General features: G+C 41.9%; 1 protein-coding gene across 4 annotated transcripts in view; it reads right to left on the reverse strand.

The window, feature by feature from the left end:
- KSR2 (kinase suppressor of ras 2) overlaps positions 1-12,100 on the reverse strand; it is a 531,211-nt gene that overhangs the window by 84,557 nt on the left and 434,554 nt on the right. For 2 of the 4 annotated variants that reach the window (XM_032241004.1, XM_032241008.1), the window contains exon 9: positions 10,097-10,221. In XM_032241004.1, coding sequence (XP_032096895.1) covers positions 10,097-10,221 — 125 coding nt within the window. Of the gene's footprint in view, positions 1-10,096; positions 10,251-12,100 lie in introns of all 4 variants that reach the window. The other 2 variants (XM_032241015.1, XM_032241019.1) reach the window with 2 other exon arrangements.

A 12,100-nucleotide genomic window follows, 5' to 3' on the forward strand; every position in this document is an offset into this window, starting at 1 on the left:
TGAAAGTCACATTGGATTAAGGGACTACCCTTCCAGTATACCCTCATCTAAACTTGATTATATCCGCAAAGTTCCTATTTCCAAAGATCACATTCACAGGTCCTGTGGGTTAGGACTTTAGCATATCTTTGTGGAGAATACAGTCCAACTGGCATCTGTTTCCATTTATTTTGATCTTTGTTTCCTTTTACCAGCATTTTGTAGTTTTCAGCATACAAGCCCTATACATGTTTTGTCAGATATACACCAAAGTATTTCCATTTGTTCTGCAATTGTAAATGGCTTGTTCTAATTTAGGTTTCCATATGTTAATTGCTACTATATAGAAATATAACTGATTTGTATTGATCTTGTATTCTGTGACCTTGCTGAATTCACTAATTCTAAGAACTTTTAAAAATATATATATTCTTTGGGATTTTTTTATTTTCTTTGGGATTGTCTATATAGATAACAATGTCATTTGTAAATAAGGACAATTTTATTTCTCCCTTTCCAATCTGCATGTCTTGTTTCCTTTTCTTGCCCTACTGCATTGGCCAGAACTTCTAGCACTATGTTGAATAAGAATGGTGAGAGTGGACGTCCTAGCTTGTTCCCAGTCTTTTAGGAAAACATTCAGTTTTTCATCACCAAATATAATGTTAGCTCCAGTATTATTTTAGGTGCTTTTTACGAAGTTGACGAATTTCCTCATTTTTTTTTCTGATTTCTTTCATCATGAATGGTTGTTGAATTTTGTCAAACAATTTTTTGTATCAGTTGATATAACCATGTTGTTTTTTAATCTTAGCTTGTTAATATGGTGAATTATGTTAATTCATTTTTCAGATATTGAGCCAATCTTTTATCCCTGAAATAAACTTCGCTTTTATACATTGCTGAACTCTATTTTCTAAATATTTTGTTAAGTATTTTACATCTATATTAATAAATAATATTAGTCTATAGTTTTCCTTTTTTGTAGTCTGGCTTTAGTATCAGGGTAATATGGGTATATATCATGAATTGGAAAATACACTCTTCTGTTTCTGGAAGAGATTGTGTACAGTTGGTGTTAATTCTTCTTTAGATATTTGGTAGTACTCTTCAGTGACACCATCTGGAGATTTCTTTTTTTGGAGTATGATCATTTTAAAATTACAAATTCAGTTTCTTTAATGTTTACAGGGCTATGCAAATTATACATTTCATATTGGGTGAGTTGTGGCAGTTTGTGATTTTCAAGAAACTGGTTTATTTCATCTAAGCTATAAAATGTATATGTGTAGCATTGTTTGTATGTTCTCTTTTTATCCATTTGATGACTGCAAGGTCTGTAGTGATGTCCCATCTCATTCCTGATCATTGTAATTAGAGTTTTCTCTTGTTGGTCTTGCTACAGGTTTGCCAATTTCATTTTTAATATCTGTTTTATTTTTCCTGCCTCCCTGTGAGTTACTTAAACATTTTTTAGAGTTTCATCTTGACATAGGGTATTTTTGAGGGTATTTCCTTGCATACCTTTTAAAATGGCTGCTCTATGTATTATATTATATATACATAACTTATTGCAGTCTACTGGTGTTGACATTTTACCAGTTTGCGTGAAGTGTTCCTTTATGTCCTTTACCCTCTCCCTTTAATAACTGTCTTAAATATTTCCTATACGTATATGTAGAGCCACATCAGAAAGTGTTATAATTTTTGCTTCAACTCTTAAACAAAATTTAGAAAATTTAAGAGGAGAAGGTATATGTATTATTGTATCTTATTTGCATTTTTACTCTTTTTATTGTTTCCTGATTTTCCAAGATTCTTTGTTACTTCTTTTCTGTTTAAAAAACACTTTTTAGTTATTCTTTCAGGATATATATACTTATGACAAATAGTCTTAGTTTTCCTTCATCTGACAATGCCCTGATTTCTCTTTCATTTTTAAGAATATTTTCACTATGCATGGAATTCTGAATTAAAAACTTTTCTTTCAGCACTTGAAAAAATGCTGTGCCACTTTCTTCTGGCCTCCATGCTTTCTGAAGAGAAGTTTGTTGTCATTTGAATGGTTTCTCCCATAGGTAAAGTATTGTTTCTCTGTTGTTGCTTTCAAGATGCTTTTGTCTGTCTTCTTCAGTTTTCAGAAGTTTGAAATGATGTATCTTAGCATGGATTTCTTTGAGCTGATATTCTTTGGTGTTTTCTGAGATTCTTTAATCTGTAGGTTTATGTCTTTTGTGTGACTTGGGAAGTTTTCAACCACTATTTCTTTAAGAACATTTTCACCTTTGACTTCTTTCTTCTCTTCTCTCCTTCCAAAACACCAGTGACACCAATGTTAGATTTTTTATTATAATCCCCAAGGGTCCTTGATACTCTGCTCAGGGCATTTTCTTTCTGTTATCCACACTGTAATTTCTATCACTCTATCTTCAAGTTCACAAATTCTTTCCTCTGCCCCATCCATCTTGTTGAGTCCATCCATTTTTTAAAAAGTTTCTTTGTTTTATAAGATGTAGTCTCACTCTGTCACCAGGATGGAGTGCAGTGGCATGATCTCAGCTCACTGCAACCTCCACCTCCTGGGTTCAAGGGATTCTCCCACCTCAGCCTCCTGAAAACCTGGGACTACAGGCATGCACCACCATGCCCGGCAATTTTTTTTTTTTTTTTGTATTTTTAGTAGAGATGGTGTTTCACCATATTGGCCAGGATGGTCTCAATATCTTGACCTCGTGATCTGCCTGCCTCGGCCTCCCAAAGTGCTGGGTTTACAGGCATGAGACACTGCACCCAGCCTATCCATTGAATTTTTTATTTCGTTACTGTATTTTCTAATTGTATGTTCTAAATTTTCTAAATGCTTCTTCTTTTTATCTTCTGATTCTTTGCTGACACTTTGTTTCTTTTCAGGGACTTCTTATGTTTCATTAGTCTCAAGAATGTTCATAATTGCTTATTGAAGTATTTTTATAATGAATGCTTTAAAAGTGTCATCAGATAATTCTAAAATCCCAGTCATCTCAGCATTGGCTTCTATTGATTATCTTTTTCCATTCAGCTTGAGATCTTTCTGCTTCTTGGTATGACAAGTAATTTTCAATTGAAGCCTGAACACTTGAGTATTATGTTGTGAGACTCTGGATCTTATTTAAACCTTTTGTTTTTGTAGGATTCTTGTGACACTGCTCTAGCAGAGAAAGGGGAGGTACTGCCTTGTTATTGCCAGGGATGGGTAGAAGTCCAAGTTCTCCATTCAGCTTCTGTTAGCCCCTGAAGAGGGGAAGAGTTCCTCATTATTGCTGGGAAGAGACTGAAATCCAGCTCCCCCATAGGCCTCCACTGATACCACTCTTGCTGGGAGGGGTAAGAACACCAAAAAGCAGGGAGCAGACTTGTTAATAATGGTGGTGGTAAAAGTAGGTCTCCTTGAATCCTACCTCAGCAGGTGTGGGAAGGAGTGCTGCATTATTGCTGGGTGAGGGAAGCGTTCATTACCACCAGCAGGGATGACAGTCCCTACTCAACCTTCTCTAACACCAGTCTGGCAGGAGGATTGGGATGGCAGGTTTCATTCAGTTTGACAAAAGATGGAAATCTAGACTCCCTACTTGGTCTTTGCTGGTATGGGTGGGTAGGAAAACAGATTTTTCTGTGGTGTTTGGCTGGGATAGGATGGTTATTGGGTAAAAGTTTTCTTGCTAAGCTGTCCCTTTCCTGGGCCTTTGACTAGATGGGGCAGGCTTTTGTTGGGGCTCTTTTTTTTTTTTTTTTTTTTTTTTTAAATCTATTGACACATCCAGGTTGCCAGCTTCTTTAGTTCTCAGTCTGGGATACATGAAGCTAAAAGAAGTCTCAGGGAACTCACCACTGTGTCATTGCTTGGGTCCCTAGCTGGTCTTCCTCCTTCTTACCCTCTTTCAGAGTGGTCTTATGTTTATTTTACATACAATGTCCATTGTTTTTACCTGTATAGTTGACCCTTGAACAACCCAGATTTGCATTGCACTGGTCCACTTATATGTGAATTTTCTTCCACCTCTGCCACTTCTCAGACAGCAAGACCAACTCCTCCTCTTCCTCCTTTTCCTCAGCCTACTCAACATGAAGACGACAAGGATGAAGACCTTAATGATGATCTGTTTCCACTTAATGAATAGTAAATATATATTGTCTTCCTTAGAATTTTCTTAATAACATTTTCTTTTCTTTAGCTTACTTTTGTAAGAATGCAGTATATAAGACATAGAACATAAAAAATAAATGTTAACAGACTCTTTGTGTTATTGGTAAGGCTTCTGATCAACAGTGGACTATTAGTAGTTTTGTGTTTGGGGCATCAACAGTTTTACATGTGGATTTTCAACTGTGGGGGTGGGCCCCTCAATAAATGTGTGCTGGATGAAGGAAAGAGGAAAGGAAGAAATGAAAAGTGGAAGGGTTGTATGGATGAAGAGAAGGAGAGAGAAATGGAGGAGGAAGGTCTGTTTCCTCCCACTAAGCTGTTACTTATTCATCTTAGAATCTGCAAAGCTAAGCACAGAAACAAAAACATAGGATGTAGCTAATGAATGTTATACAAATGAATGAGTCAACTAAGCCATTGAAAGGAAGAAAAGATAGAGGGAAAGAGGGAGAGAAGGAGGGTAAATTGTCTTTATGGTAAAAGGACTTATCTCTACCTCTTTGAGGACAGGCTCATTAATACATATGGTACTCACTTTTCCTGGCAGAATTGTTACAATAGGAGAGAAAATCCCTTTTGCAGGTTAAACCCAGATCTGTGTCTGAATAGGACCAGCAGCTGGTGGTTGTGTTCCATTAGAAGGAAACTTATTAAACTCTACCAGATCATGCAGGGAAAAGCTAATGGCATAATTCCTCTTTCTGAACATAGATGAGAGCTGGAAACACCCATCAGAGACCATCCAGTCCAACTACTACTTCATTCTACATGCTGAGACTCTGAGGTGGGGGAAATGGCCTCCTGGAGTCACACAGGGCATTAGTGGCCCTGTCCCAAGTGCTCAGGAGCAGAAACACAAGGTTGTGCCAAGAAATAAGAAATTCACATCTGACTCTGGAAATCAAATAGAAGCATGTTCATCACCCAAGTTCCCACTTCACCCAGCTGAGCACTGATTTGGACATGGCAGCGATGGTCACTGTTCTCCCATGGACCCATGGACACTTTCTAAAGAAACTGTCTTCACCCTCTAACCCAACATCCTTTGTTCAATGGACTGTCCTAAACAGACACATGTGTATTGTGACCTCCATAACCCACTCCCAACACAGGACCATAGGCCAGAGCATAATGGGAACTGACCAGTGACCTATAATATGGGATGGAATGATGAGATAAGTCATTAGGAAGAAGAGCAGAGAGTATTAGGAGCAAAGGCTGAGATTAGATGAGGTTCAAAGAGAATAGGGGAGCCACAACAGGCCAGAATACAAAGAAAACAAAGGTCACAAGGAATAGGAACTATATGGAGGCAGAAGCAGTGATAGAGAAAAGAAAGACAAAAGTAGAAGATGAGGAAGCTAGCCAATGGTAACAACACATCAGAGCAGACCCACAAAGAGTAGCTGAGTCACGGTCATGATGGAAGACCAGAACAATGGTCCATGGGCTTGCTTTGGGTCCAAGGAGCTGGACTGAGCTCAGGACCATCCTCTATGTCTAGTTCTATGAGGCCCAGCTCCTAAACGATGATTTCCCTCTCTCTGAATTGCTCCATGTCCATCCTTTACAAAAGACAACTCATTTTGCTGAGCCAGCCTAGGCGGGTCTCTGTACCTTGCAGCCAACCAACAAAAGCAAGCCAGCATGAAGCCACTTCAAACAGCTTGACTACAGCAGGCAAAGATTCAGCCTGTGCCACTACTGCAGATGGTATTTTTGATGCCTTGATGTGTAAGTACAAGGGTTGTAGATTGGTCCCATAGGAATTGGCAGATGCTATTGCTTCTGCTTCTCCTCCTTCCCCCTCCCCCATTCTCCTCAACCATCCCACTGTCTTCCTCTTGTTCCTTCTTCTTTCTCCTTCTCTTCCTCCTCCTCCTTCCTTCTTCCTATTCCTTCTGCCTCTTCCTTCTCCTTCTCTGTCTTCTTCATTATCAAGCTACTTCCATGCCTTGAGTATTCGGTCCTTTATATGTATCACACATCTAAACCTCTCTGCAACCCCAATAATACCTCCTATTTTGTCTATTCTACAGAAAGGAAAACTAAGGTAGACAGATCTTGAGATAACTGGCCCACAGTCACACAGCAAGTTAAAGAACTGAGTTGCAAGCCCAGGCTTCCTGACTCCAAAATCTACACTCTAACCACTGTGCTAGGTGAAAAAGCAAAGCCTTTGTGAACCTGGATTGGCTGAACTAGACAGGAGACAAGACAAAGAACATAAAAAAAAATCTTTGGACCAAATTGGCTCAGAAATTCATTGCACTAACCACACCATTGCCTGACAAGAAGAATCTGTGTGAGGCCAGTGAGAAGAGAAATGGGGAAAAAATAACCCACCTTATGATAGATCCTGTCCACCTTCATGTCAAAGCTGCTTTCTTAATATAGGTTAATTTATTTCCCTTATCAAATTCTCCTGCTGGCTGACAAGCAGAACAATGTCACAGTCACTGATCTATCTGACCTATGTTTCAGTCTCATCTGACACCAGGAGGCTCATTGTGTCTGTAAAGCCAGAGAGAAAGGTCTCTAGGTGGTTCTCAGCTCCTTGCCCCTCAAAATGTCACAAAGGAAAGAATGGGTTATAAGGGATGCACAGTTATTATACTTCCCAGGAGCCTTACCATTTGAACTTGCTCAGCCCTCCTAGCAGTGGGGATCCCATTTCCTAGAGATCTGTATCTTTTACAAATAACAAAGGAAAAGTGGACCCCGCCTGATGTTTTGATCAGAGGCCCCAAAATCTAAGCTGATAATAATAGCTAGAATTTCCTGGATCCTAACTATGGGCCAGGAAGTACACTGAATGTTCATTGTTGAATTCCAACCTCACAACAACTGTCTGAGGTTGGTGTTCTTATTGCCCACCACGGGCAATTTAAAACATGACTACAAATCTGTAGACTCTTCCCACTAAGAGTTGAGGTCTGTATTTCTTCCCTTTGGATCTGAACAGGCTTGTGACTGCTCCCATCAGTAACGTGCACAGAAGTGACACAGTCAAAGTTCCACCTTGTTTGCTAATTCAGTTGCTTTTTGAGCCATGAGCTGCCCTGAGGCAGCCATATTGTGAGGACACCCAAGCATTACAGCAAGTCCACATACAGGTGCTCTAGTTGACATCTCTGCTGAACCCAGGCTTCTACTCAACCCAGCCCAGACACCAGACATGGAGTGAAAGAGCCTCTAAATCAGGGGTCAGAAAACCTTTTCTGTAAAGAATCTGACAGTAAATATTTTAGGCTTTGCAGGCCATGCAGTCTCTGTCATGACTACTCAACTCTGACAATATAGCATAAAAGCAGCCACAGAAATAAGGGTTTGTCTGTGTTCCAAGAAAACTTTATTTACAAAAATAGATGGTGGGCTGGATTTGGCCTGTGAGCCATAGTTTGCCAATCCCTGTTTTAGATGACTCCAGCCATTATCTGTGTAAGTCTTCCCAGTTGATTCCCATGATGGAGCAGAGACAAACCATTCCCCCTGCTCCCTGTCCTAATTCCTGACCTACAGACTCCATCAGTATAATAAATGGATGACTGTCATATGCCGCTAAGTTTGAGTAGCTTGTTGTGCTGCAGTCGATAACTGGAACAGCCCCATTTTACATACAGGGAAACTGAGGCTCAGAGACATTAAGTTACTTGCTCAGTCTTATAGCTAGTAAGCACAGAATGCCACAGCTGATTGCCAGGCTTGCCTGATTCCGATTCCAGAAGCCAAGTTCACCCCACTGCTGAAATGATGCCACAAGGAGCCAGACGGCAAATGGCTTTGAGATAAAAATGGCGGGTGAGATAGCTGAAGAGCAAGGGAACACACGGGCTTTGTGGGGAGACATGGAAGGAGAGGTCAGAGGTACAGGTGGGACCAAATTATGCATGGCCTTTTAGGATTCCGTAGAGTCTGATTTGTTTTCTAGATGTAATAGAAAGCTATTGGATGGGTTTAAAGCAGGGCATGGCATAATTCAAATTACTTTCATTGAGCATCACTCTGGCTGCTGTGCAGGAAATGGATTGGGAGGCGGGCAGTCCTCTCTCTGTGCCCTGCCAATGAACGGTGACTTGGCTATCATGATGCTCCTTTAGGACCTGGACACAGGTCAGTGACCTGCTGATCCTTGGGCTGATACACTTTTCCCACTGATATAGTTAGGATATTTGTCTCCTCCGAATCTCATGTTGAAATTTGAACCCCATGTTGGAGGTTGGGCCTAGTGGGAGGTGTTAGGGTCACAGGGGTGGATCTCTCATTGGTCCCTTTTTTGCAGTAGTGAGTTCTCACTCAATTAATTCCTCCTAGAGCTGGTTGTTTAAAAGAGTCTGGCACCTCTCCTCTCTCCCTCTCTCTCTCACCTCCTCTCTCTTGCTTCCTTCCTTCCTTTCACTGTATGGTGCCTGCTCCCCTTCACTTTCAAACATGAATGGAAGCAGCCTGTGGCATCCCCAAAAGCAGATGCTGGTGTCAGGCTTCTTGTACAGCCTGCAGGACTGTGAGCCAAATCAACATTTTTCTTTATAAATTACACAGCCTCAGATATTCCTTTATAGCAATGCAAATGGATTCAGACATCTACCTTCAACATAAAGCATGAAAGCTTTGAGATGCTTCAGAAATCACCTGCTGGTGTGTGCAACCTCTGCCTCCTGCTGTGAGGCTTGGCATGTCCCTGGGATAGATTTGGTACAGCCCCATTAGCAGATCAAATAAGGGATGTGGAAATCATGCCAGAAATATCTAGGCCACAAATTAAAGAAAGATGCACAGAGGGACCCACTGCTGACTACCTGTCTGAGGGTAGAAACCAACCAAACTACCTGTTGCTCAGAGCTCAAGGCCCCAAAGAAAACCCAGCCATCCAGCCTCCACCAGAAGCTCAGATATAGACCCCTATTCCTTGGAGGTCTGATGGGACAGATGGGTCAGAAAGCCCAGAATCATCTGCAAAGTTGGTCCTGGAAGATGGTATTACAGTTTGGCTGGGTCCTCACCCAAATCTCATCTTGAATTGTAGCTCCCACAATTCCCACATGTCATGGAAGGGACCTTTTAGGAGGTACAGCTAGTGCTCGACTTACGACCACGATTGGGACCAGCTGACTGGTTGTAACACGATTTGGTCATAAGTTGAGTAGGCTATATGTACAGTTGAAATGGTGCACGCGGAGATGGTAGTGCTGCCGGGAGCTGGTCCACGCTGTTGTACGCCCAACTGGGCAACGTTTGCGCTGCCAGACACAGAGCAGTCGTGGCTAGCGATTGTGGTCATAAAGTCGAATGGTCATAAGTTGCATAGGTCGTAAGTTGATCGATACCTGTAATTGAATCATGGGGGCTGGTCTTTCTTGTGCTGTTCTTATGGTAGGGAATAAGTCTCACAAGATCTGATGGTTTTATAGAGGGGAGTTTCCCCACATAAGCTCTCTCTTGTCTGCTGCCATGTAAGATGTGCCTTTTGCCTTCTGCCATGATTGTGAGGCCTCCCTAGTCACATGGAACTGTGAGTCCATTAAACCTCTTTTTCTTTATAAATTACCCAGTCTCAGGTATATGTTTATCAGCAGCATGAAACAGACTAATACAGATGGCAAAACCTCTCACAGAGCAAAGCAAGTGAGATCTGGACCACTAAGGAAACTCCTTTTAAGTCTCTCTTCCCATCCCCATTGTGCCTTCTTGGACACTCTCATCCATTCTCATTCCAACGTGCCCTCTCTCTAAATTAGATTTCTGGCACACAAATCTCTCCACTGATCTCTGGATGTCCCTCAAGCTTTACTCAACACAAACATCACAGAATTAGGAGAGCCGAGATGGGCTGGGAGGGAGTGCCATGCTCCCAGATCAACCCTTCCTCCCTCCTGCCCCTCACCCAGCAGTGCCAGCCCCACATGTCCAGACCCAGCAGAAGCCAAGCCTTACCTTGTTGATTTTGTTGGTTTTGGGGAGCGTCTGACTGATGTGCAGGTCTGAATACCGAGGTGGCTTCCGTAGAGGGTTGTTGATGTCACATGGAACGGACTCTGTCCGGACTAACCTTGCTGGATCCGTAGGGGTAAAAACAATGATTTGGGAGTTTAAGTATCACTTTGGCTTTGGTTATGCCAGGAGAGCATAGCTCAGATCCCACCTCTTAGGCCTACGCCCAAGACTAGAGGACAATTCACCAAAAGTGATCATCATTTTGTCACGGTGGTGGGATCAGTGTATTTTCTGTGGTTTGTAAAATATTTCTATTGTCCATATATGACTTTTGACAATTAAGATGATAATAATAAAACTAAAGCTGTCAGGTTTTTAAAAATACTGTAATTGTTTCATATCATCAGAATCTAAACTCATTTTAAATACACACGGTTTCCGATTTCTCAGGGCCTGTGATGAGTGGATAAGCTCATCATAGTGCCCTGTCCCTAACTTTCTAACCTCTGTATTAGGATTGCCTTTCCTGCCTTTTGGGATTCCTTAGGCCTAAGAAGCCTGCTGCACATTGAAACACTTTGCCCTAAACAAGGATCCTTGAAAGAAAGACAGCTGTTCCAGGAAGCCAGGCACATAGTAGATGCTAAATAAATGCTTCCTGATCCAAATCACATCACCCAAGCCCCTCTCTCTCCTGTTATTTCTATTACTCACAGGGAACACGGCAAAGGACAAAAGTGAGAAGCTCAAAAATCAAATTTGATGCTTGCTATTGCTACTCGTTAGCTGTTTTTTTTTTCTTCTTCTTCTTCTTCTTTTTTTGTGGTGGTGAGAGGAGGGTGTTGGTTGAGAAGTTTAAGCTCCAGACTGACCCAGGGATTTCATTTCTCTGCTTAGCCTGAGCTGCCATCACCATGGAAACTGACTGTATTTTCAACTTCCAACCAACAGAGAGAAAAAGCAAGAAGCTGGTGGATTTCTGCAAAGTTCAGTTTGCTCTGCATGTTCAGACACCTGCTGCCTTTGAACAAAAGGTGGCATGGCCTTGAGGGTGGGTGGGAGGGAGCCCTTCTTCAAATGTCAGCCTCTGAGCGCCAGCACCTTCCAAGCAGGCTGGTTCTGTCCATATGGGAACCGGGTTCTGACAGAAACCTCTGCATAGAGAATTTGGTGGGAGGCAATTTTTCCAATGAGGCTGACCCAAGGCAGGGTCTCAAGAGAGGTGAGAATTCAGGTTTTAAAATAGCCTCATTGAGTGAATACACTTATTCAAGGAACAGATGGTTCTCAATTAAGGATGTGGAGTGGGAAGGGCAAGAGAAAGGAGCTGAAGACTTTGCCTTCACTTGCAGTTTTCCTGGTTTTGGAGATAAGCAATGCAAAGATCATCGAAAACCAACTGCCCGTTGGCTTTGGGACGCATCACAGTGTCTTCGGCAGCAATTTGCCTCCTTTAGGTTTCCCTTGGGTTCATTCTAAATCAGGGCAGATTCCCAGGAATATGCACTGAGCAAGGCCAGGGGAGATGGGAGTGGGAAAGTGGGAGGACAGGGAAAGAGGACTCTGTCGGATTAGCGAGTTGCTGTACCCTAAAATTGCTCCCTGATGATTCAAAGGCTCTAGCCATCCTATAGATGAGGGGTTTGTAGGGATGTGGCCAGCAAGAGTTTGAAATATTTTAATAAACTGCTTATATTTAAAAATAAGCATATGGCAAAAATTCTCTATTTGGGCTTTTGTTGGAAATGTCAGAAATGCTGGCAATGTAGGTCCACAGAGCTGGAGTGGCTGGCTACCCTCTCCAGATGGCACTTGGGTTTTCCAGTGTGCCACAGCCCCATCTGGCCAACTTCTCTCATTTAGGACAGCTACTTGGCCCTCGTAGACATCCTAGTTTATATCTGACTCCTGCTCTAGAGCAGTGCTTCTCAGCTTTAAGGGGCATAGAAGTTCCCTGCAGATCCTGTTTAAAATGCAGATTCTGATTCATAGGTCTGGGGTGGC

This window comes from Sapajus apella, unplaced genomic scaffold (genome assembly GCF_009761245.1).
Source record: "Sapajus apella isolate SASKATOON/1434 unplaced genomic scaffold, GSC_monkey_1.0 scaffold2, whole genome shotgun sequence".
In the NCBI taxonomy this organism is placed as follows: Eukaryota; Metazoa; Chordata; class Mammalia; order Primates; family Cebidae; genus Sapajus; species Sapajus apella.